The sequence below is a fragment of the Peromyscus leucopus genome, chromosome X, assembly GCF_004664715.2.
Source record: "Peromyscus leucopus breed LL Stock chromosome X, UCI_PerLeu_2.1, whole genome shotgun sequence".
NCBI lineage: Eukaryota > Metazoa > Chordata > Mammalia > Rodentia > Cricetidae > Peromyscus > Peromyscus leucopus.
This window is the reverse complement of record NC_051083.1, coordinates 17,000,139-17,027,981: the sequence shown is the minus strand read 5'-3', so window position 1 is coordinate 17,027,981 and position 27,843 is coordinate 17,000,139. Positions and strand designations below refer to the sequence as shown.

The window sequence follows — 27,843 nt, the reverse complement described above, 5'->3', positions numbered from 1 at the left end:
ATACACAGTCCATGCCCCTGAAGCATTATAATTCCCCTATCCTTTACCATTTAACATAAATTCAACAAGTTAAGGTAGAAAATAATCTCACAAATGTCAGTACTATCAAAGGATTGCTATAGTAGATTCACTGTTTATAAATAAATGGGAGGCTGGGGGTTAATCCAAATGGTAGAGAGTCTGCCTAGCACGCAAAAAGTCCCAGCTTCAATCCCTTGAACTAAAAAAGAAAATCAGATCGGAGTAATGTCTTGTGCCTATATTTCAAGTAACCCAGAGAGTAAGGCATGAGAACTGCATGAGTTCAAAGGCAACCTGAGCTATACATAGTGAGTTTGTGGCTAACCTGAGCTATAGAGTGAGAACTGGTCTCCAAAGCCCCCTAAATTTAATAAAAATAACAATAAATATGGAACTTTCAAATTCAGTTTTTCCATTGTAAACAGTTTAGAAATTCTTATTCTTACCCTCAGAATAAGAAAAGGCTAGACAATACGAAAAATGGATAATTTTTTTTTCCTGGACCCATCAAAGAACTGAGGCTACAGAAGAGACTGAAGAGACAGCTTTTCCAAAGACTCCCAACTGAGAACTTCTTACCTGGAAGAAATCGGGTTAGAGCCATAGGAACAACAACAACAACAGGCAACGTGAATGAACTGCATAAATCAGAGAAAGCCACGCCAAAGCTCTACTTCCAGAAACCTCACCAAGTTCTCACAATGAAAATCCTAGAAAACTCTCCTGACCTTGATGAGGGAGGGGAGAGGATGAGTAATCCTTGTGAAATATGCCCGGAGATTTCTTCACAACAAGCAAACATGCTCCAAGGGAAAATACTTTGCCTGAGCCTTATTCCCGGTTGGGGGAAGGGCATTCCTCCCATTCCAGCCCCCATCTGGCTTTCCAATTTCACCTGAGGGGGAATACATACTCAGCAGGGCCAGGGCTTCAAGGAAGTAGATTGTGAATGCTAAAGGGCACAAAGAAGGCAGGGAGAATAACTTGGGAGAACTTGTGAAGGTCACAGCCACAAGACACAGTCCCAGTAAAACACTAAGAATTAGTCTGATTATGATGTACTTGGTCCCTCATACTTCAGCACCACACCTACAGGGCTCGGGTACTCTAAGAGTAAATTATATCTGAAAGAGTTGCAAGACACATCATTTCTAAAGGAACTAGATGGAGGCAAAACCAGAATCAAGAAGAAACACAAAGTCACCATAGGAATTTGACTCCTGTGATGCCTAGTTATCACAAATAGTAAACACAACTTAATGTCCAGCTACTTTTCCATAAATCCTAACACAAATTATGTAATTATATATTAGCAGTGTGTGTGTGTGTGTGTGTGTGTGTAAATACAATCAATAGTTAACACGGCATCGCACAAGACAATAAAAAGTAAAACACTACAAGGAAAACCTCAACACTGTACTCCAGCCAAAGAAGCAGGCAGGCTAACTGCAGACCTTCACATCTCCTTCTGCTCTTCCAAATCCAATCCCCCAGTCTTATCGTCAGCTCTGCAACAGAACACCTGCTGAAGACTCCCTTTTGCCCAGCCCCCACCTCCTGTGGATCCCTCAGATCTTCTAAAGATCTAAACCATTGCTTTATTCTAGCCCCCAACACCAGCAGGCACTCCCAGCTAAACCACAGGCTACTCCAGCCTGGGAAGCAGGAAGGCTGACTGCAGCAGATCTTCACCACTCCCTCCATTCCTCCAGATCCAGTTCCCCAGTCTCATCCCCAACACCTGTTGCAGTCTCTTCTAATATCTAGTGGATCCCACAGATCTTCCCCTTAGCCTCCCTCCTCCCACCTACTGCTTGGTCCTCATTGCGCCCCACCCCAACTCTAGCAGGCACTCCCTGGGGACCCACAGACCAGGCTGGGCAGGGAAGCTAAAGAGACATGCAAAAGGTTCCAGCTTCAATCCCTTGGACTGAAAAAAAAAAATCAGTTAGGAATAATGCCCGTGCGTAAATTTCAAGTATCCCAAACAGTAAGGCATGAGGACTGCCATGAGTTCAAAGGCAGCCTGAGCTATACATAGTGCATGATTTGCAAGACTGTGTGTTCTGGTGGAAGCTCAACCTCAGCCCCTGGCACCCTGGCATCCCTATACCCAAAGAGTCTGAAATATTCTGGTGGAAAATCCACCTCAATTCCCCACCCATTAAACCAGGGCTTTTTCTAATTCAATCTGATTTGGATTGCTGTGTCAGCGGAGAGGCTTATCAGGGTGCGAAAACCTTTCATGTAGCTCTTCACCTCTCCCTCTGCTCCTCCAAATTAATCCCCAAGTCTCATCTCTAGCTCTGCAGCCTCCCTACCCATCCTTCACCCATCTCCAGAGAACACACAGATCTTCCTCTCCAAACTTCCTTCCCCCAACTCATTACTTTGTTCCAGCCTCCAGCTCCGGCAGGCACTCCCTGAGAAAACACAGGCCACTCTGACCAGGGAAGCAAGCAGGCTGACTGCAGATCTCCTCTCCCTCATCCCCAGCTCTGTAGCAGATCTCCTGCTGTGGAATCCCTCACTCTCTGCCCCCATTCCCAGGGGACTACCGAAGAAGATCCTGGTGGAACACCCCCCACCCCCCCCACCCCCCACCCCCCCACCCCCGCTTTCCTCCTCCTTGTGAAGACCCTCCACCACCACAAGCCCATCCCCATTCCTAAGTCTCAGGTCTCAATACCCAGAAACATATTTTACCCAGAACCCTGACCATCCACAACTATCAGGGCACCAGAAGATTGTCCTACAGACAACACACAGTCACAACACTCTAACAAGAACCAGAGAGGAAACAGAAACCAAGGAACAAAACACCCACTCAACAAGGACAAGACCAGATATCAGCACCTAGAATTACAATGTTCAAAATCCCAATAACAGTCAGGACAATACGTCTCCATTACAGCCCAGCAACCCTACCACAGCAGGCCCTGAGTATTCCAACATAGCTGGGATATAAGAAAAAGACCGAAAAAGAGCCTCTGTGAATATGGTAGAGGTCTTTAATGAGGAAATTAATAAACCCCTTAAAGAAATCTATGAAAACACATACAGTGGAAGGAAATGAAGAAAACCATTCAAGACCCGAGAGTGCAAATAGAAGCAACAAAGAAAACCCCAACTGAGGGAATTCTGGAAATGAAAAATTTAGGAACTAAGATAGGAACCACAGAGGCAAGACTCAAGAACAGAATACAAGAGGTAGAAGAGAAAAATCTGAGGCACTGTAGACACATAGAAGAAATGGATAATGGATACCTTGGTCAAAGAAAATGTTAAATCTAAAAAAGTACTGGCACAAAACATCCAAAAAAATCTGGGGCACTATGAAAAGACCCAATCTAAGAATAATAGGCATAAAGGAAGGAGAAACACAGCTCAAAAGGACCAGAAAACATTTTCAACAAAATCACAGAAGAAAATTTCTCTAACCTAAAGAAGGAAATGCTTATCAAAGTACAAGAAGCATACAGAACACCAAATAGACTGGACTAGAAAAGTCCCCTTAACCCTTAATAAATACACTAAACCTACAGAACAAAGAAAGAATATTTAAAGCTGTAAGGAAAAAAATACCAAGTAACATATAAAGGCAGACCTATTAGAATTACACCTGACTTCCCAATGGAGACTCTAAAAGCCACTACACATGTATACTGGAAAAGAAGAGTTAAATAGTAGATGACAGATAATGCAGGTAGGTTTCTCACTGTCACAGTAGAAGGTTATAGGCAAGCAAAAGAGAAAAGCTAAAATGGTCCAGGTGGTAATGGATTAAAAAAGAGACAGACAGGGCTGGAGAGATGGCTCAGAGGTTAAGAGCACCGACTGCTCTTCCAGAGGTCCTGAGTTCAATTCCCAGCACCCACATGGTGACTCACAACCATCTGTAATGAGATCTGGCACTCTCTCCTGTATACATAATAAATAAAATAAATCCTTTAAAAAATACAGTTCCTTATGCCGTGGTCACCCCCAACCATAAAATTTAAGAGAGAGAGAGAGAGAGAGAGAGAGAGAGAGAGAGAGAGAGAGAGAGAGACTGAGACCATTCAGTACGATCTTATGTTCAGCTTAATGTAGATAAAGGTGACCACACACACACACACACACACACACACACACACACACACACACACACTTACTTTGTGCTAGCAGACACATCATCTATTCAGTGGACCTTGGCAGAATGCTAGGTACAGTGGTACATGCCTATAATCTGTTTTTAGAAGGAGGATCAGTTGCTCAAGGCCATCTACAGCTACATAGTGAGCATGTGGCCAGCATACATAAAATCCTGTCTCAAAAAAAGCAATGCCTTTGTAGAAGTGGGCATAGCTAGTGCCCTGTCTTCATTTCTAAATCAGGTCTAGGATGAAAGGAAAGCAGGGCTCCTTGAGCGATGGCTAACATACAGTTCCTGCCTTGGTACTTGAACAGCAAAGTAATAACAAAGCAGATTAGGGTCAAAAAGTAAGGGAGCACTAAAAACAAACCCACACTGGCAGGGGGAACACTCAACTCAATGGCAAAACTGGAACAATTTAAGCAACAAAATAAAGTAGGAGTAGATTAGAACCCAAAGTTTAAAACAATACAGATGATAGAATCAATGAATGAATGGGAGAGAGTAGACAAAATTCCCATGTCAGCAGTCTCAAGGAGGTAAAGGCCCCTCACTCGTTCCTGAAGGGTACAGAGTGGAAAAAAAGGGAAAACAATAATAGTGTAAGTGGAGAAACCTGAGGAAAAATAAATCAGTCAGGTGATCAAAGTTATCACCAACAATATGTCACATTGATGGGTCACTTGACCTCACTGGTCTTCATCTCCAAATGCTCCAAACACAGTCTAATCATGAGAAAACATCAGATAAATTTCAACTGAGGGGCATTATATAAAATACCTGACTACTGCTCAGAATTGGTAAGGTCACTGGAAACATCAGAAATCTAAGCATGCGTCACAACTAAGAGGAGCCTAAAGAAGACATGATGCCCCTGTATGATGTGATAACCTGGGTGAGACATGAGGTAAGCACTAAGTAAATCTGAATTAAATATAAACTTCAATAAAGTTTATATGGGTGAAACTTTAACAGCTATGAATTCCAAAACCTGCCCATTTTCCTATGAAGAAAAGTAAAGGACGCTTTTAAGCCTGTGAATATCATCATATACATCATGAAGCCTAGCCTGGGAGCCAATCTAGCACTTGAGAAGTTAAGGTAAGAGGGATGCCCTGAGTTTGAGAGCAGCCTACACCACATAACAAGTACCGGGTGAGCCTGGGCTACAAAGTGAGACCCTGTATCAAAACTACCAAACTTCATAGCAGCATTATTCGTAATAGCCATAACCTGGAAACAACCTAGATGCCCTTCAACTGAAGAATGGATAAAGAAAATGTGGTACATTTACACAATGGAGTATTACGCAGTGGTAATAAACAATGTCATCATGAAATTTGTAGGCAAATGGATGGAACTAGAAAAAAATTCAGCCTGAGTGAGGTAACCCAGACCCAGAAAGACAAAAAACGGTATGTACTCACTCGTAAGTGGATACCAGACACAAAGCAAAGGATAACCGGGCTACAATCCACAATCCCAGAGGAGCTAGGTAAAGAGGAGGACACTAAGAGGGACACACATGGATTGCCCCAGGAAGAGGAAAGGGTTAAGATCTCCTGGGTAAACTGGGAGTGGGGAAATAGAGGAGAGGGGAGGGGAGGTGGGAACATGAGGGCTCGAGATGGCCATGGCTGAATTGGGAGAGAGATGGGGAGGAAGAGCAATGAAAGAGATATCTTGACAGTGAGCTATTAAGGGGGCGGGAAGAAATCTGCAGCTAGGAAAAACCCCAGGAACTCATGATTGTCCTCCAGCTAAGACCCATAGCAATGGTGGAGAGGGTGCTTGAACTAGGCTTCCTCTGCACTCAGATTGGTGTCTTCCCTAATTGTCATCATAGAACCTACATCCAGCGACTGATGGAAGCAAATGCAGAGACTCACAGCCAAGCACTTGGCCAAGATCCTGGAGTTCAGTTGAAGAGAGGAAGGAAGGATTATAAGAGCAAGGGGGGGCGGGGGGGGAGGGGAGAATGTTCAGAATCATGATGGGAAACACCACAGAAATAGCTGACCCAAACCATGAGTGGAAGCTCATGGACTCTGGACAGACAGCTGAAGAGCCTACAAGGGACTGAACTAGGCCTTCTGAATGTGGGTGAAAGTTGCATGGCTTGATGTGTTTGTGGGTTCCCTGGCAATGGGACCAGGACTTATCCCAGGTACATGAACTGGCTTTTTATAGCCCATTCCCTATGGTGCGATGCCTTACTCAGCCTTGATGCAAGGAGGAGGGGCTAGGTCTGGATCCAACTTGGTAAGCCAGCCTGTGTTGACTACCCAAGGGAGGCCTTACCCTCTATGAGGAGGGGATGGGGTGGGATAGGGGTGGGGGTGGGGTGGGAGAAGGGGAGGGAGGGGGAATAGGGATTGGTATGTAAAAGGAAAGAAAAATTTTTAATTAAAAAAAAAACTAACAAACCAAAAAACAACAACAAAGCAAAAAAGATTATTTAAAGCTGATGTGGTTTGTGGCCCCATGGTACTTTTAATTCAGGCCCTGTTTTTTTTCCCCCAGCTCACAAAAGCTGAAAAACCCACCCACTTTCTCAGACCAAGTGTTAGGCTAGTTCCACACATTTGCTCATGTCAGATCGCTTGGGGAGAAACCTAACTGGGGGTGACTTTATCAGACAGTCTTCCCATGAGGCATAGGCTATCCTAGAATCCGCTATTCTCCTGTCTGCCTCAAGTGCTGGGATTCTGAGCTTATGATGGTGGGTTTTATCAGGAGCTAGAGTCCAAGGTTTGTTCCAGTTCTCCTTGAAGGGCAACCATGAGTTCTTTATAGTTTGGCAGAACAAACAGAACTGCTTTGTAGTCTACTTGGTGGGTTTCAAGTCTTGTTATGTATTTCATTCTGTCACATTTGATTATTACCATTCTTTTCTGCGCTGACACATTAGGAAGCTACGAGACACAGGTGGTATTAAAGAACACCGTCTACTCCATAACCAGCCTAGGCTTTGAAGTTCCCCGAGGCTTTTCTGTGTTATCCCTAGTACCTCCTTGTTCCTTTCCATTTCCCTCCTGCAATTTCTCCAGAACCCACTATCCCTTTCTTCTGGTCCCTCTCGTCTTTTTCAAGCCGTCTGATCTCTTGCCTAGAATCTTAAGGCACTGAAATGTCACCATTCCCATATTTGCCCTTCATTTGCCCTCTGCACTGTCAATTTTCCAAAACTCGAACCTGATCATATCATTCCTCTGCTTTGAAATCACTTGTTAGTGCTTTGGCTCCAAGATAAGATCATGAAGTGTACACAATGTTATGCCATCTAGACTTCTAGCTAGATATCCTGCCTTATATCTGCTGTGCCCCCTATGGCTCAAACTGCCACCACCCCACCCACATACCTCATCCTGGGAGTCTTAGACCTCCAAAAGGCAGGCTCCGTTTCTGTAATTCAGAAGCATTATCAGACAGTACAGTGCTAAGCTTCTATATGGATGAGTACTCCATAAATACTGATGGGTGAATGAATGAATGAAGGGAAGAATAAATGAATGCAGTGCTGGCCTTGCCCAGGCAAGTGAGAATGGATGGAAGACAAGAACAGCTCTGAATGTTTGCCTGTAATTCAAATTCATTTTCTACTCCCCGCCCCCGTGTTTATGTTTTTTCTAATTTACAGACTATCTCAAATACATTTAGCTTTGCCATGCATAACTGATTTATTCATTCTTCATAAATCAATTCCAATATAGCCATCTAGAAAACAAGAACCACTTTTAATAACATTTACATCCCACAGAACTTATCTTTGTTTTAGTACATGTCATCATGCCCAGTATATAGAATTTTATGCATAGTTTCATCACCACGTTTCAATGACTTTCTGGCCTTTTCTTCTATTAATGGCTTCTTCACTAGGAAATCCTATGTAAAGACACTAAATAAGGAAAGGAAACTTTGAAAGCAAAGGAAGACAAATGCATTACTATGGTAAGTGAACTAATTTTTACATGTGGCTTATAAAAAGAAGCCTCTTTAGTTTGTGGACAGATTTTAATAAACTACAAGAAGTAGTAACACTTCTAAGAATGTACTGAAAAGTGGTGGAGGACTACTTGCTTACAAACACATTCCACAATCACAGGCAATGTCAAAAATCTTAGTTGGCTTCATTTGTCTAGCCCATGAAATGGGAATGAGCAATTACTTACCCTGACTCTGTATTGCCAACAAAATGAACACACACGAGGACTTGGTGAGAATGCCAAATGTGACCCCCGTTTTGTTTTACTAGAAGCAGTGATGATTTTGGTTTGGCCAGAAGGCTTATGTAAAGGCCTCAGTTTAGTGATAGCCTAGCATACTAGTTACTAAAGCCAGTTACTGCTACACTATGCTTGTAGATGCATGCACATATAAGTGAAATACTGCCTTTTTAGAGGTGGACTAATAAGAAGAACCACAAAATATAAAAGCACAAATACTTCTGTGGTGATGTATTGTGTACCCTAATACACTTATCTAAGGATCAGAGGACAGAGCCAGCCTCTAGATTAGACATAGAGGCCAGACAGTGGTGGTACACAGCCTTAATCCTATCACTTGAGAGGCAGAGTTCAAGGCCACACTGGAAACAGAGCCAGGCAGTGATGGCACACATCTTTGATCGCAGTACTGGGAAGCACACACGACTTTAATCCCAGGAAGTGATGTCTGGGCAGAGAAAGGTATATAAGGCATGAGGAAACAGGAACTCATCTCTTTAGGCTGAGGATTTCGTAGAGGTAAGAACTAGTGGCTGGCTGTTCTGCTTCTCTGATCTTTCAGCTTTCACCCTGATATCTGGCTCTGGGTTTTTTATTAAAAGACCATCAAAGATTCGAACAACATACCTATCTTTTATAAACTTTAAATTCAGAGGCTATCTCTTGAGATACCTTTCCTACTCATATTTCTTGTCATCCTTGCTTTTGACTTCATTTTGATTTTTGAGACAAGGTCTTCCTATATAGCTTGAATTAATTCTGTAGTCCATGTTGGTCTCAAACTCTTCATCTTCCTACCTCAGCCTCTCAAGTGCCAGGATGATCAGTGTGTAGCAACACATCTTGCCTGTTATCCTTTTGAATCTATGGCATTATCTTTTTTTTTTTTTTTTTTTACTTTTCTTTCCTTTTTGGAGCAGGGGACATTGGCTATTTTAGACAGGATCTCATTTGTGGGTCTTAGTGGGCCTAGAACTCACTATGTAGACTAGGCTAGCCTTAAATTTATGGTAATCCTCCTGTCTCTGTCCCTGGAGTGCTGGGATTACAAACATGCATCACCATGCCTGAAGACCTTTTTTATATTGCTGTGTTCACTCTAACATATGTCATGTCCTCAAGGACCTTCCCTGGCATTCCTTAAAAAGGTTTTGGGGGTATTACTAGGTTTTTTTTTAATGTGTATGGGTCTTTAGCCTACATGTATGTCTGGTCCCAACAGAGGCCCTAAGAGGGCATCAGAATCCCTGGAACTGGAGTTACAGATAGTTGTGAGCCTCCATGTGGGTGCTGAGAACTGAACCCAGATCCTCTGCAAGAGAAACAAGTGCTTGTGACGATTATGGCATTCCTCTATCCTTGATGTGTTTTATTTCATGTTTCTCTTGCTGTTGTTGGTATTTTCAAACAGGGTCTTCCTGTGTAGCTCATTCTGACACTGAACTAATAGTGATCCTCCTGGCTCCACTTCCTGAGTGCTGAGATTACAGTTATGCGCACCCCTCTGCCTATCTGACTAACTAAAGTGGAAAGTGAACTCTTGATCGTCCAGCTTTACAGACTCCAGAGTGGTAGGACTCCAGGTATACATTATTGCATCAAAATAGAAAGGAAAAGAGGGGCTGGGCGTGTAGCCTGGTGGTAACAGGTTTGTTTAGCATGTGTGAGACCCTGAGTACAATCCTCAGTACTACAAACAGACAGAGTGTCATTCTCCAGTTACCATCTATTTATTTGGCTTATTTCCATCCATCCAAGTACCTATGATAATGGGTAATTAACCATGTAATAGGTGTTCTATGGGATTTCTACATCCACACATTCTATAGCTGTGGATTCTATTAGTAATATGAAGATTAAAATATCTTTAAAATGTCAGGCGTCTTGGCACATGCCTTGACTATATGAGACTCTTTCTCAACAAAATAAAACAAAATGACACATTTTTTAAAAACTACCTGTGTCTGTGGAGGTGTCTCAGTGGTTAAGAATACATGTTCTTGCAGAAGACCCAGGTTCGAACACAGATGGTGGTCCATAACCATACAATAACTCGAGTTGAGTTCCAGGGGATCCAATGTCCTCTTCTGATCTCCTCCCTCTTCCTCTCCTTTCTCCCTTTCCCCCTTTCTCTCCCTCTCTGTCAGCTAGCTTTCTTATATGGGGATGGTACCACCCACAGTGGGCTAGGCACTCTCCCATCAATCATTAATCAAGAGAATTCTTCACAGGCATGGCCACAGGCCATCTGATCAGGCAATGCTTCAATTGATGTTTTCTCTTCCCAAGTGGCTCGAGATTATGTCAAGTTGGCACTAAAAATTAACCAGCACAACACCCAAGGACATGACTTACCTATTCTGTCTCATCTCTCTGTACAGTATGCCTGTTGACACCTCTACAAAAGTATTCCTTCTGTTTATAATTTTTTTCTTCCTACCAAATAATTAATTCTTCAGGGCTCACTGTTGTGTAGCAGTTTTTTTCCTCCAAGATTAAAACCTTCCATTTTGGAGGGAAGCTTGTTAAGACACAAGAGATTTAGGAGGAGGTGAAACAACAGATTAAAACCTTCCACTTAGGAAAGAAGCTTGTTAAGACACAGGGGATGTATGAGAAGGTGAAACAACAAATGTTCTGAGGCAGTGGTTCTCAATCTTCCTAATGCTACGACCATTTAGTACATACAGGTCTTCATGTTGCGGTGACCCCCAACCATAAAAAATGTTTTCATTGTTACTTCATAGCTGTAATTTTGCTACTGTTATGAACCATAATGTAAATATCTGATATGCAGGATATCTGGTCTTGCAACCCCTGCGAAAGGGTTGTTCAACCCCTGGAGGGGTCGACCCACAGATTGAAGAGCACTGTGCTAAAGGGAGGAGAGGGAGGAGAAACATTCTATCCTGCATGGAAGCTCCTGAAGCTCAGGAAGTAAACAACTCAAGAGCTTCAAGGATGCCCTCCAACTGAACAGATATACTAGGGCTCTCCCTTCCCAAGCACATTGAAGGTTTAAGGACTCCCGAGAGATACTCTCGGACAAGCTGATCTACCTAGAAGAGGATCAGACCAGTCAAGCTGCCTTGGCAGAAGAAGCAGAAAAACATTCAAACCACCTAGAAGAGGCAGAGACCAGCCAAGTCACTTAGAAGAAGCAAAGAGCAGTCAAACCACCTAGAAGAGGCAGAGACCAGCCAAGCTGCCTGAAGGAAGCTCAGACCAACTGAGCTGCCTGAAAAGACCACCCCCAATCTGTTGCGCTGCCTGTAAGTTGTACAGTGAGCTCCAGTTTTCATAAGCTGCCCTGTGCTGGGTGGGCTTTAGTGCCACAGCTGTCACTGAGTCATTCTACTCCTGTAAGTAACCCCTTACCCATATTCCTGTAAACCAATGAAGCTCACTGCTTCACCAAGTTAGACTTGGGTGGTATCTATCATGAGCTCCCTATCTGGGGTAAGTAGACATCTGTTCAAGTCTCTCCAGAAATAGTGTCACACAATACCTGCTCAAATATATGTTTTTGTGTAATCTAATCCTTTACACAGACACATGGACATGAAAGGATTCTTCTTGTAAGAGCTTACAGGATTATAGCACAAATAATCACATATAATAATGATACCTACAGAATATCTTTTAAAACAGGGCATCACTGTGTTATCAAGGTTAGCATCACACTAGTGGGCGCTGGCTCCTAAGTACAACAAGAAGCAGATAAAATTCTTGCAGATAAAAAAAAAAGTCAAGGTGGATCTGATGACACACACCTATAACCCTAGGACTCCAGATATGAAAGCAGGAAGATCACTAATTCCAGGTCATTCTTAGCTACATCATAAATTAACAGCCAATCTGTAAAATACAGAGGTTTGAAAAGACAAACTAGCTGAACACAGTGGCTCACCGCTGGGATAAACACTGGGGAGGCTGTGGTAAAGTGATTGCCACAAGTTAGGGGTTAGCCTGGGTTACATGGAAAGTTCCAGGCCTTCCTGGGCTAAAGAGTGAGACTCTGGCCTAAAGAATGAGAAGGGAGGAAGTAGAAGGGAGGGAGGAAAAGGGAAAAAGTTGGGAGGGAAGGGAAAGGAAAGAAAGAAGGCAGAAATGGAACACTATATTCAAACAACATCACACCAAAAAAAAAATCAGTAATATTGAAGGACTCAAATGAATGAGATCATCAGCTCATTAGAGAAACGAAAACCCGTGAACAGGAAATCTTCACAAAAAGAAGTTATACTGTTTAGCAAAGACAAGAAACTATGTTCAAATCCATTAATTAAAACTGAAATTTGAGAGGCAGAGGCAGGCAGATCTCTGTGAGTTCAAGGCCAGCCTGGTCTACAGAGTGAGTTCCAGGACAACCAGGGCTACACAGAGAAACCTTGTCTCAAAAAACAAAACCAAACAAAAGAAAAAAGGATAGAAAGAAAAGAAAAAAATCCTGAAATTTGAAATAACAGATGCCAAAGGTGGTGGTGAACACCTTTAATTCTAGCATCCAGAAGGCAGATTTCTGTGAGTTCAAGGTCAACCTGGTATACATAATGAGTTCCAGGTCAACCAGAGCACCATAGTGAGACCCTGTCTTAAATAATAAGAGTTAAAAAAGAGAAGTATTAATAGAAATTATTCAGGCTATCACATTGAAGATGAAAATTAGGGTATTCTACACCATAGTGGTGAAAGAAATTAACACTGGTATACAGTCATGAAATGAAAATGCTCTCATATGCTTAAAAGATACACATATATACTGTGGTGGTCTAAATAAGAATGGCCGTCATAGACTCATGTGTTTGAATGCTTGGCCCCTAATTTCTGGAGCTTATTGGGAAGGATTAGGAGGTAAGGCCTAGCTGGAGGAGGTGTGTCACAGGAGGTGAACTTCAATGTTTCCAAAACACTCCCAATTTTCTGTCTGTCTCCCTGTCTCTGTGAATGTGTCTCTCTCTGTGTCTCTGTCTCTCTGCACCACCCCCTCTGTCTGCCTCCTACTTGTGGATCAAAATGAGAGCTCTCAGCTGTTGCTAACACCATGTCTTTGCTCCACCATCATGGACTCTAACCTTCTGAAGCTGGAGGCTGATTAAACATTTCTTTTGTAAGTTGAATTGATCATGGTGTTTTGTCATAGCAACAGATAAGTAACTAACACACACACACACACAGAGAGAGAGAGAGAGACAGAGACAGAGACAGAGACAGACAGACAGACAATATAGTGGTTCACTGTGGCATTACTTGGAATAACAAAAGAGGAGAGTAACTAAAATGTGTATCGATAGGAGCTTGGTTACATGAACTTAAAGCACAGCCATACCATGCACTGTACGCACGCAGCCTTAGAAATGCTAATGTAAGGAGGTAATCAAATAACCACTGGGATATCACTTAACTTTCCAGATGATTTCCTGCTAATGAAAATACAGTTTTAAAAAGTGGGTAAGATCTGAGCACCTACTTCACCCAAGAGGATGTATAAGCCTGGCAAATGAGATAATGGTACATACTTTTTAGGAGAGCTGAAATAGAAATTACTGATAACAACAAGAGCTGCCAAAGATGTAGAACACACAGAACACTCTTATAGAGCTAGTTCAGATGCAAAATGTCACAGGCACTTTGAACAGTGTTCTGGCATCTTCTTTTAAAATCAAATACACATTTACCCCGAGGTTCAAGGCTCCCACTCCTGGGTATGCATGCAGCAAGAAAAATGATAAATTTCCACGTCACTGAGCTGAGCAAAAGAATTCAGTCTCAAAAGAGGACACAGGACAGGGGACTGGTAAGATGACTGAGTGGGGAAGGACACTTGCTGCTAAGCTTGACAACCTAAGTTCTATCCATAGAACCTACATGGTGTAAGAACTGATTTCTTAAGTTATCCTCTGTCCTCTACACGCACATTATGGCCCATGCATGTCCCACCCTCTCCATACCCCCCACACAAAGTAAAACAATATAAATTCCAGTGATGTGATATCCTCAAAGGAAAACAAAAAATGACTAGGACAGAGAAAAGATCAGTGATATCAAGGACTAGAGGGGACAGAAGTCTAAAATCAAAGGAATATCAAGAAGGAATTTTTCTATGGGTCCAGACAATTCAATATCCTGCCAGTGTGTTGGTAAGAAGAATGTATTAAAAGTTGTAAGGCTGTGTGCCTACTGTACACAAGTTACAAATATCTGGAAAACTAGCAATAATAGTACCTTCTATTTCTCGATCTAAAGGAGGCACATCATCTCTCATGGAGAAATCCATAGCAGTCCCTGGGATGTCCATCAAGTCTTCATCGCTAGAGCTGCTCTGGAAGCTACTAAAACTCCCCTGATGGAAGCCTCTGTTATCCATGGCTCCTGTGTAGAAAAACAAACACCAGGCTCATCACAATGAATAATTAGCCTCTGACAGATTTTTCTTTTTCATTGTGCCAACTTCAGGGCTTATTTCACTTTCACAGCTTATTATTTCTCAAAGCACTCACACTATGCATTATAACCTTACTACTATTTACTTAGCAGCAGACAGGCCCATAGGCATGCACATACAATATACAACAGTTGGGGCTGGACAGATGGCTAAGTGGTTAGGAACACTTGTGCTTGCAGAGGACCTCAGTCAGATTCGCAGCACCCACATGGTAGTTCACAGCCATCTACTACTCTAGTTTTGGGGGAACCAATACCTTCTTCTCACCTGTGTGGGAACCAAGCATGATGTGGTACATGTACATAAATGCAAACAAAGCACTTATACAGATAAAATAAGATGTAAAAATCTAAAAAGAAATTTAAAAAAACAAAAATATATTTCACAGCTACAATCAAGGGTGACGGCTTAAACCGTGACTTTCACTCTCATAAACCACATTCTCTGTCATCATATCATTAACCATCGTTCATCTTGGTTGTCAATTTGATCTGGAACTGGAATCAACTAAAAGGTAAGCCTCTGGGCATTTCTGTGAGGAATTTTCTTGATCAGATTATTTGAAGTGAGAAGACCCACCCTAAATGTGGGTGGCACCCTCAGGTAGCAGCCCACATAAGGACATGGAAGAAGGAAACTTGGCTTTTTGCCTGTTTGCCTTCACTGTGGCTGGCAAGTTCATCTATTCTGATGCTACAACTGCTACATTCCTTCGCTGATAGTGGACCCAGATTCCTCGGATATCTAACATAGACTGAAGACAGGTAGCTCTCCAGGAATCCTCCAGACCTTCAATGCCAGACTGGAACTGCTGAGATATCCAGCTTAGCCTCCTGGACTGAGCAAATACCAGATTGTCAGCCTGTAAGATGTAAAACAGCCATTTTTGGACTATCCAGACTTTACCCTGTAAGCCAATCTAATAAATCCCCTTTAATACATATTATTCATTCTATTGGTTCTGTTCCTCTAGAACACACCCCCTTTCTGGAAATATGGTATTGAATCTTTGATTCCAACAGTATTGGTGGGGGGAATGTAATGCTAAGGGTGGCATTCAGGACCTAAGACATGCTATGACTGAGCTACAACACCTAACTATGGGTTTTCTCTGATAGCTGTGTTTTTCTATATTTGCTCTGAATTTTACTTCAGTGAATTTATTCAAACAAATATCTCTTTACTGATTGCTAGCTCTTTTCCATTTCTATAATTTTTCAACTAATCTTAGAGGGTTTCAAAATTAGGAAAAATAACAATTGCCAGGCTGGGCGGTGGTGGCGCACGCCTTTAATCCCAGCACTCGGGAGGCAGAGCCAGGCGGATCTCTGTGAGTTCAAGGCCAGCCTGGGCTACCAAGTGAGCTCCAGGAAAGGTGCAAAGCTACACAGAGAAACCCTGTCTCGAAAAACCAAAAAAAAAAAAAAAAAAAAAAATAACAATTGCCATGATTTCCAGGCAAGCCTTGATTAAAGATTGTCTCCAAATGTTCAAAAAACTATAAACTTACTGAAAAGTGACAGAGAGGTACCCATGTGTGATAGTTTCTTGGGCCCTTTCTTGAAGTTCATGATCTTGACAGTTTTGAAGATTATAAGTCACAATTATTTTGTAGGCAATCTCCCACTTTTTAGGATATAAGTTCTTAATTCAGGCTAACCTCAAACTTATTATGTAGCTGAAGATAGCTTTGAACTCTTGATCTCTCTGCTTCTGCTTTGTAAGTACTGGGATTAGGCCTCTACTAAGAGGTACAACAACAGAATGTCGGTTTGTAACAGTGATTAGTTTCTGATGTGATATTTGGGTACTAATGAACTCTTTCTTATAAAATATTTAATTAACCATTATGTATTTGCATGTAAGCAGTATACTTGTTTAAGAAATGTCTCAAAACCCATTGCTGTCATTTTCATGTTCAAATTTCCCAAAATTTCTTCAGTAGGAACTTCTTCATGCTGGCTCCACCTTGCTTTCCTTCAAATTCATGGCCTCCTTTTTCATTAATTGTTGTTACATGCATATGTGTATAGACTCCAACACCCCAAGCCACAAACCTTCTCACACTACTTAGGCGTGATTCCCTAACCTACGTCAGCTACATGCACAGGTTTTCTACAGAAATAATGAACTTTCAAAACAGAAAATAAATAACCCCCGTACTTTAAACTTGATCCCAGCTCCCATCTGTCTGAGATAAAAGATTCATTTACTTTAGTTCATCCTTTAAGGAAACCTACTGTACATTGACTAATACTGATCCAAAAATTTTACATGCTTCAAAATGTTCAACATTTTGAGTTCCAACAAGTTTCCAGAAATGGAAATCCCACATCAGGTCTCCTCTGATTGGTTGCAGTCAAATGAAGTGTACTAAAATAGTGTATAAAATGACCTCTGAACTATGAAAAATCTACATATAATACAAATTAGTATCGTATTTAGAATTGAGTCTTATCTCAAAGACATATTACTATATATGCAAATATTTCAAAACCTGAAACTTCTGATCCCAAGCATTTCTGGTTTTGTGTTGTAAATTTTGAGACAGAGTTCTCACTATGTAGCCCAGGCTGGTTTTGAACCTGTAATTATCCTTCCTCAGTCTCCTTAGTGAGAATACAGGCATGTACCACCATGCTCTATTACTCTCCAGCATTTTTGAGCACGGGTATTAAATGTGTATCCACAGACCCTGCTTACCTCTTCCTACCTTCCTAAGAACGCCACCTGACACTTTTGTTGTTGCCACTTCAAAGTCAACAAGACTGAAAACACAGCAGGAAAACCATTCATCTACACACAAATCATAAAATCCCATAAGGCATGATCCTTGCCCTCCCCCAGCCACACACACACACACACACACACACACACACACACACACGTTCCTTTTAAATGCAAGTGTCATCAGTATTTATACTTAGTAGCTGTTTGATCGTAGAATTTGACATTTTCAATGAATCTACAAAAACATCCTCAATCTCAATTAGTGAGGTTTTCTACATTTCTAAAACTCTCAACTGGAAACAAAGCCTGTTTTAGCTGATGAGGAAAAAAATGCTAACAAAGTAACTCAATTTAAATTTATTAAATGAAGCTAGGCATGGTAGCACAGGTCATTAATTCTAGCACTTAGGAAAACCAGGCAGGAGGATCCAGAGTTCGAGACCAGTACCAGATACATGAGACTTAGCCAGAGGAGGAGGAGGAGGAGGAGGAGGAGGAGGAGGGGCAACATTAAATTCCTGGGGGGCCCATATGGTGGATACCTCTGAAAGAAAGCCAAAGAATTTGTAATTGTGACAGAATCCTTTCCTTCTTTCTTTCCCTGTGGTTATATGTTCCATTCCAAATGTGATTTAAAATCCCCAGTTCCAGTAACTTTACTAACCATACAAATCATGGAAAGACAGTATAGGAAGTCCAAAAATAATTTATGTTTGGCTTTGGAATGCATCCTGTATTCATAGTTTCAGATGTGTGCAGCTAGTGTGCTGAGAAGTCATCAGAACAAAATAATATACCAGAGAAGACCCAACAAAGGAGTAACTGGAAAACTTCTCAGTTTCCCCACAGGGACCTTACAAAGCCTTTCCTGTAAGCCACTGACATGGAAAAACCCAGCTAAACTGAGCTAGCTCATATTAAAGTGCTCCTGAAGCGGCCATTTGGTTCAATGTTTGTATTATAGAATGTTGCCTTAGTAAATGCACAGAAAGACAGTGAACCAAGCAAAACGGATGAATGAGTGGGAGCGCAACAAAGGAAATACCAGCCAGAAAGGTGACTGTGGATAATTTATTTGGATACAGCACTTACACTTATTTTGCAGACATAAAGATGTTCAAAAGAAAAACAAATAAAGCATCAGAACGGATAAACAAAATCCTTTCAAGCTGACACTTGAGTTGAGCCAGGTGGCTGCAGCCTGTAATCCTAGCTACCTCAGACAGCAGGAGGATTGCAAATGCAAAGCCTGTAGACACTATAGAGTAAGTTCAAAGCCAGACTGGAAAACTGAGTGTGGTGTGTCTCAAAAGAAAAAGTATTAGAAGGGATGAGAACATATCTCAGTGGTACAGCACTTGCATAGGTAAGTAAGGTTCTAGATTCAAGCCCCAGCACCACAAAATGAATTAATTAACTAATTTTCGCTTGTCTTTTAACATATTTTCATTAAAATGCAATGACATCACCCCCCCCCCTTCTCTTTCCTACTCTCAACCCCTCCCATGTGCCCCTCACTCTCAAACTGGTTACATATGTGCACAATTATATAAATACAACCTGCTGGGTCTGTTGGTTACCCAACACAAACTGGTCAGCCCTAAAATCATACACACACAAACAACAAATAATATTTTTAAAGCTGATATTTGAACTCCAAGCCCAAGGATCCTTCCATAATACCTTGTGACTCCACTATGATGGTTCAGTCCAAAGAATGGTATATCTGGAATAAATCAAAGCTGTAGGTGGCTACAAGCGAGAAGACAGGCTGAATTTGGGGCATGCCAGGAATAACCTAAGGGGGGTTGATTTGTTGATTTTCCCATCTAGTTCTGCTGTTGCAGGTAGACCTTGTCAGGCATAGAAGGCTAAGGAGAGGTAAAGTGGGGAGAGTGTTATGTGGTTGGTATTGGGGTAGCAGCACTGACATATGCCCACTGTTACTCCCACAAATTGGTTATACCTCAAACAGCGCACACCAGTTTGGCTCTCTGTATCCATGAGTGTTGTGTCTACCAATTCAGCAACTACAGATCAAAAATGTTTTAAAAATATCAGTTCTTATGCCGGGCGGTGGTGGCGCACGCCTTTAATCCCAGCACTCGGGAGGCAGAGGCAGGCGGATCTCTGTGAGTTCAAGGCCAGCCTGGGCTACCAAGTGAGTCTCAGGAAAGGCGCAAAGCTACACAGAGAAACCCTGTCTCGAAAAACCAAAAAAAAAAAAAAATCAGTTCTATGGTGATGAAATAGTAGAATACTACTTCTTGTTATTATTACCTAAACAATATAATGTAACAAATAATTTCATAGCATTTACATGTATTAAATATCACAAACAATCTAGAGAAGATTGAAAGTGGATTAAGAAAGATATATATAGGTTCCATGCAATACTGTATGTCATTTTATATAAAGAACTTGATATCTTGAGGAGGGGCTCTGAACCAATTCTCCATAGAGATGGAGGAATGACTGTACTTTTTTTGCCTCTGTTTCTCTACAAAAGCCAGCTGCTTTATGTGGAATCCTGCCTATCCCCAAGCCCATTCCTTTTCAGTCTGGTGAAATGATATTGAATCCATCTAAGACCAGCTCAAACAGGCTTTGCCTTCAATACTCCCTTTGTTCAGACTCCCATGTTGACTGCATAATCTCTCCTACTTCAGTCTTGTGATTATCCTGTGCCCCATTTATGTTGTCTCAGCAATTTCATGGTGTCTCAGCATAGGTGTTCAATAAACGTTGACAGCAGTTGAGGGGGGAGGGGTAACAGCTCATCAGCACGTGTACATGGCTGACACTTAACAAATCTTTGCCTTGCACTGACAGGGCAGGGAGCTGTGCACACACAAAGAGTTCATGACTCTGTCGCTAACTCTTCAGGAATTTATGATCTAGGTGGGGAGAGCCTTAAATGACACAACAGCTGTGCCGGACTCTTAGAACAAGATACAGTTGGCATTTGGAGAATGGAGGGAAGCTCGGAAGCTTAAAAAAAAAAAAAAAAAGAAGCCTTCATGGAGGAGAGAGGCTATTTCAGGCCCAGGAAATGAAGTGATCCAGGCCTTGGTGATCCATGTCTGTCTAGCATTTACTCTTAACCAGAATACAGGTACAAATGGAGTCATGGTGGTCTCCAAAGAGCAGAATGATAAAAACCCCATTCTGGGAAGCAAGTGTGGCAGCTGTATGATAGAAAAGAGAGAGGCAGAAGCAGCTTTGCTACTTCTAGCTTCAATGTAGGTGATTTCCTTAAAAGAGGAAGATGGATTTTGTTTCTTGATTAGAGAATTGAAGCCACTGACATTAAAACTTACCACTGAATTTATGTATTTAGGAATATGTATGTATATGTAACAACAACTAATGAAAAAAGAGGACATATTTTTGAAAAGAGAGCAGAGATATATGTGGAAGGATTTAAAGGGAGGAAAGGGAAGGGGAAATGATATAATTACATTATAATCATAAAAAAAGAATTAATTTTTTAAAAGAGGAAGAGGGAAAAAGAAAGGAGGAGTATATCTTCCCAGAATTTGTACTAAGACCAAGACAAGAGCCAGCTGGTGGGTGTGGACTGGGTGGTGTTAGTTTGTGGTATAACTTACTGTCATCCTGTTTTACTGTGAGTACTGATACATGCTGATTCAAATAAGTTAATATTCCCATATCAACTAAGTTATTGTCTTAGGGTTTCTATCGCTGTGATGACACACCATGAACAAAAAGCAAGTTGGGGAGGAAAGGGTTTATTTGGCTTACACTTCCATATCACTGCTCATCACTGAAAGAAGTCAGGACAGGAACTCAAACAGGACAGGATCCTGGAGGCAGGAGAGGTGCTGCTTACTGGCTTGCTTCCCCTGGCTTGCTCAGCCTGCTTTCTTATAGAACCCAGCACCACCAGCCCTGGGATGTGGCCCCATCCACCATGGGCTGGCTCCTCCCCTGCTGATCACTGGAGGCATTTTCTCAACTGAGGCTCCTTCCTCTGATGACTCTAGCTTGTGTCAAGTTGACACACAAAACCAGCCGTTATACTTATTTAGCAAAAACAAATATATAAGCCAACATGTGAGTGAGCTAACAGCACAAATGACCCCTTAAATAAAAAGACTCAGTATAGCATAGATTTCAGCACTAACATGCAAAGAGAACCAATAGATTTTTCCAGTTCTCACTTTTGTTCCATTAAAATATTTCTTGGCCTGCAAATGACATTCTGGGTAAGTACAGGTGCCAAATATTGTAAATATGAAAAATGGAGAATGTGGTTAGAGAAAGCAGGGTGTGGTGGTTTAAATTAGAAAGGGCCCCTAGAATCACATATTTCTTTTTTTTTTCCTTTGGTTTTTCGAGACAGGGTTTCTCTGTGTAGCTTTGCGCCTTTCCTGGAACTCGCTTGGCAGCCCAGGCTGGCCTTGAACTCACAGAGATCCGTCTGTCTCTGCCTCCAGAGTGCTGGGATTAAAGGCGTGCGCCACCACCGCCCCGGCTAGAATCACATATTTCAATGTTTGGTCTCCAGTTGGTGGAAATGTTTGGAAGGATTAGGAGGTGTGGCCTTGTTGGAGGAGGTGTGTCACTAGGGGTTGGCTTTGAGGTTTCAAAAGCCCACACCACTGACAGTTATCTCTCTGCCTCCTGCTTATGGACCAAGGATGTAAGATGTCAGCCACTGCTCCAGCGCCTTGCCTGCCTGCCTGCTGCCATGCTCCCTTATCATAATGTTCATAAACTCAACCTCTGAAACTGTATGTTTCAATAAACTCCTTCTTCTATAAGTGGCCATGGTGTCTCTTCACAACAACAGAAAAGCAACTAAGACACAGGAAAAGAGGGATTACATGCATTTTAAATAAAGCAATAAGAATATTGTTTACAATGAAATTTTAAGATGTGATTGTGAAAGCAATGGCGGCACAGAAGGAAAACGATCTGCTATATGCGGACTCTATTCAAAGCCAGGGTTCAGGAAGGAGAAAGGACCAGAGAGACGGAAGTTTCAGAGGTATCAAGCTTAGTACATAAAAGTAACCAATGACACAGGGGAAAAAAACAACCAGAAACCCCTCTGCATCAAACCCAACTTGTAACAGAACTTGTGTGGAAAAAAGTGTGTGCTATGCATACGACCCAAAAGCCTCTGGTACAGGGATTAAAATTTTTAACCGTTTGCATAGCAGTCACCATTAGACTTTCTCCAGCTCTGGCCCACCTATACTCTCTGAAGGCCCTTTTCGTTCAATAAACTGTCTTCTTCTGTTATTATCCAGGTATCTCTGTCCAAATCTTTGTTCAAGAACACAAGAACATAAAAATCCAGGAAGTGCCCTCTAGGCTCCAATATCATTCTATTATAAGGTTACATAAAACCTGTGTTCTCCAGTGCCTGCCACAAACAGAGGGCTCAAAAACACTCTAGTTTATACTCCAATTGCTGTTTTAATTATCATATTTTGAGAAGCAGAAATGAACTGTGGATATCTGATGTTAATCTCTGAGATGACATAAAGATGCTTATTTCAGAGGTCTAAGATAACCTTTAATCCAAAGGATTGCCTTAACCTATCAGAATTGCAAGTATGAATCCCCGGGAGAAAATCACTGTGCTTCTTCTCCTCACAATGTGGTCTTCATTGGAGGGCCATCCTCCCAAGTGAGCAGGGGCTTGAGGAATGATGGGAAGTCTAAACAGGCAGTACTAGAGCAGCACTTCTCAAATGTCTTGATCTCAAGATCCCTCCAGGATTCAACATTATTGAGGCCTCTAAATAGCTTTGACTTATGTGGATTATATCTACAGATAATTACTGTATAAAGTGAAAACGAATAAATGTTTAAAATATATATTTATTCACTTATTTAAATGTAATAAGCTGAGTGCAATAGTTCAAATCTCTTATCCCAGGAATCAGGAGGATAAAGCAGGAGGATTGCTTTGATTCTGAAGCCATCCTGGGATACATGCCATTCTTGGAGTCCCTGCCTAAATAAATAAATGATTAATTAATAAGCAAATAAAATACACTAACACTTAACTCAATACATTAACATCAATATATTTTGAAAGATAACAGCATTTTCCCATACATAAACTAGCCTATAGAATATTCCAATGTATGCTTGAGTTGAAAACACAAGTAATGTCTAAACACTACCATGAAAATACTTTTGACCTTGTAGCCACCCCCACAAAGGTCTCGGGAACCCACATACCACACTGTACAAACTGCTGATGTAGAGAAAGAGCTAAGCTGGGAGAAGCTGTACTTGCACAACAATTGATAAGAAGGAGGAAGAAGTCACATCAGCCAGAGACAGTTGTGAAATGCAGCAAATGACAAGCTAATCTTTTCTGTGAATACTTTCCAAAGAATGGACAACCTAGATCTATAGTGTTTGGATCGTTCCCAACAGATGAATAATCAGGATATACTCTAGATGATTTCCTCAAAATGGCTTTAAAACTACGGATAAATGAAAACAATATGCTATCTTCTCTTAGAAGACTAGTTTTTCTTTAGTTTTATCTCAAAGTTCTTCGGATATAATAATATATGTTCTGTTACACAGAGTTTCAAAAGTGCGACAAATGAGCTGAGGATAGTCTAATGTGGCTGTAAAACCAGAGCTGAGGCTAAGGAAGGAGGATACTGAGTTGGAGGCAAGTGTGGTGAGATCCATGGTAAGAAGCGATCTCAGAGAGCAGAAATTAAGTGTGGCAATGAAGAATCTAGAAAAGCACCCTAGAAGGTCAAGAATATCAGGCATAACAAAGACAACACTGTTTATAAATCCTTTCCACTTTGAAAACTACATATAAAATTCATAAATCAACTTGGAGAAACCACATATCAAATCTCATTGAAAGACTTCCCTGCTCTATCTAAGAGGGAATTAGTTCAGGAATGCAAGCCTGGAATCACAGGAAAGAATGTCAGCATCCGTTATCTGACAGATACAGTGTGAACAGCTGGTGGATTCCTCTGCTGCCATGCCTTCCTGACCAAGATGAAATGATCCCTTCAGAACATAAGCCAGAAGAAATCCTTCCGCCCTTATAAAGAAGAATGCCAACATGACCAACAAAAGGTCTTAAAACAGATCAAAGGGTCAAATTCATCCAAGTGTGGTAAGCTATGACTGTAATCTCAGGACTTGGGAGACTGGGGCAGAAGGATCCCTCCAAGTTTGGGACTCATTTGGGTTATACAACAAGACCCAGTTTCAAAAAGGAAAAATGAAAAAGAACCTCAAAAACAGAAAAAAAACTAAATTCATGATTAGCTCAAGCATATATCAAGAACAGATTTTTAATTTACTTTCATTCTGGATTAAAACACTGAAAACAGTCCATGTAGAGGATTTTTTAAGACATGATGTAGAATACTGGAATTTAATCCAATAATCAAAATATCATTTCTCTTAAAACAAGAAGGCAAGCCTGTAATTACATGCCTGGAAACCCAGCACTGTATGTAGCAGGAATCTTAAAAGTTCTTATTAATAAAATCAAACCTGAGGGGGCTGGAGAGATGGCTCAGAGGTTAAGAGCACTGACTGCTCTTACAGAGGTCCTGAGTTCAATTCCCAGCACCCACATGGTGGCTCACAACCCTCTCTAATGAGATCTGGTTTCCTCTTCTGTGTACATAATAAATAAATAAATCTTTAACAAAAAAAAATCAAACCCGGGGCCAGTTATTGGGGTGAATACTGGAAGGTCAGAGAGACAGAACAAGCCACAGCTATTTCACCTCACCAGTTCCTCAGCTGGTCCTGTTTCCTCAGACTGGAAGCCTCTGAGTCCTCATCCAGAATGAATCCCCACTGAACAGTGCTGCTTCAAAGCCTGAAAGCTTAACCAGCCAAATGCTTAACCAGCCAAATGCTTCTAGTTTCTGGTCCTCATGCCTTATATACCTTTCTGCTTTCTACCATCACTCCCTAGGATTAAAGGCTTGCTTCCTGGGATTAAAGGCGTGTGTCACCATGCCTGGCTGTTTCCAATGTGGCCTTGAACTTACAGAGATCCCAGATGGATTTTTGCCTCTGGAATGCTAGAATTAAAGGCGTGTGCTATCACTGCCTAACTAGTGGCTTTTCTGTTCTCTGACCCCAGATAAGTTTATTAAGGTACACAATATTTTGGGGAACACAATACCACCACAACTGTAGGTGAGTAAGGTAGAAGGGTCAAGAGTTTATCCTCAGCTGCATGAACTTCTGCATTTGACAATTAAACATCCAATGGAGGATTAATATCTAGAATATACAAAGAACTCAAAAAACTAAACATCAAGAAGACAAACAACCCAATTAAAAAAAATGGGCCATGAATCTATACAGATACTTCTTAAAAGAAGAAATACAAGTAACTAATAAACATTTTTTAAATCATTCGACATCATTAGCCATAATGGAAATACACATTAAAATTTCCTTGAGGTCGCATTTCATAACCAATTAGAATGGCTATCCTAAAGAAATCAAATAATAACAAATGCTGGAGAGGATTGAGAAAATACAACCCTTATTCACTGCTAAGAGTGCAAACTATTGCAGTCACTATAGAAATCAGTATGGAGGTTCCTCAAAAAGCTAAAAACAATTCTATGAAATGAGCCAGCTGTGTTGCTCCTAAACATATACCCAAAGGACTCTAGAACCTCCTAAAGAGATACCTCCTCAACAATGTTCATTGCTGTTCTAGTCACAATAGCTAAGTAATGGAGACTGCCTCGCCATCTAGCAACAGATGAATGGAAAATGAAAATGTGGTACTTACACACACACAATGAAATTTTACACAGCTGTAAGGAAAAATGAAATTATGAAACCTGCAAGTCAATGGATGGAACTAAAACAATTATACTGAGTGAGGCAACCCAGACCCAGAAAGACCAACATGACATATTCTCCCTCATATTCAGATCCTAGCTTCTAATCTTTAGATTTCTGTGTTTAACTTAGGATAGCTGCAAAAGCCAGAAAACTAGAAAAGGGTCGTTGAAGTAGAACATGTTTCATGAGAGAAGACATAATAGAACACAGGTGATATAAAAACAGAGGGGAAATTTAAGAAGGGGAGAGCAGGGGATGGAAGAGACAAAGAGATGGGAAGAGAGGGCTAACCACAATGAATGGTATGTATCTATTTATATGAAAACATACTACTTAGAAAGCCAACTAAAAATATAAAATATAAAGGGTGATACCCTGCATGGCTGACTAATGCTATCTCTAATAAACAACAGTCCGAGGTGTGGAGTACCTCCTCATAAGCTGTTGGTCAAGGAGGTCATAGAGGCTCCCAAAACAATACAGGCTATTGCCATGCCTTTTGGTTGCCCACCAGAACTAGTTGATAAAACCCATTGCTGAAGACACCATAGACCTGTGTGTAATACAGAGAAATCAAACAGTAACTGAGCTGGAAGCTTCCTCCATGCTGGCCAGCTCTCAACATGAAAGACACTTCAATGTAGACTGTTGGGGCAGGGAGGAGACATGATGGTCTTACCCAGGTAAGGACCCTAGGAAGTACAATACAACCTACCAGGCAAGATTGAAAAAGCACTCTCTGCTTAGTTCTGAGGCCTGCTCCCCCAAAGGGAATTCATGCCTGGTTAAATAATACACTAAAAGCTGTATTTTTTACATATAGCCATAGCTTAGGCAGTCTCCTGCCTTATGGGGGAACTTACTACCACCATTTAGCTAAATTAACATATCATCAAGCTGCCTTCTAAATATATATCTCTATATCCACAAACAAATGCTACTCTCAGTCTTAATTGGAGAAACTTTCTCTTCACAACAAATGGTAATGAATATGGAGATACATAACTGCCCAAAGTGCCTGTAAATAAGTTTTCATCTCCCAAGGAACATTTATACCAGTCTCTAAGGAACAAAATGAAGGAGGGAGTGGAAAGAATGTAAGAGTCAGAAGATAAGAAGAAGGGCTGTGAAACACTGTCTTCTGGTTATGACACAGCCAAATACATTAGAAAACCTGCCGGCCGGTGGTGGCACACACCTTTAATCCCAGCACTTGGGAGGCAGAGGCGAGCGGATCTTTGTGAGTTCGAGGCCAGCCTGGGCTACAGAGCGAGCGAGATCCGGGAAAGATACAAAGCTACACAGAGAAACCCTGTCTCAAAAAAAAAAACCACACACACACAAAAACAAACCCTAAATAAAGCAAGAATAAAAGCATCTCATTGGAATTATTTTATATCTATATATGATAACTTTGTTTTGTTTGAGTTAGGGCT

General features: G+C 41.3%; 1 protein-coding gene across 2 annotated transcripts in view; it reads right to left on the bottom strand.

The window, feature by feature from the left end:
• The window catches only part of Clcn5 (chloride voltage-gated channel 5), a 172,492-nt gene that overhangs the window by 45,313 nt on the left and 99,336 nt on the right, over window positions 1-27,843 (bottom strand). For both annotated transcript variants that reach the window (XM_028881332.2, XM_028881333.2), the window contains one exon: window positions 14,608-14,754. In XM_028881332.2, the coding sequence (XP_028737165.1) occupies window positions 14,608-14,754 (147 nt within the window). The remainder of the gene's footprint in view (window positions 1-14,607; window positions 14,755-27,843) is intronic.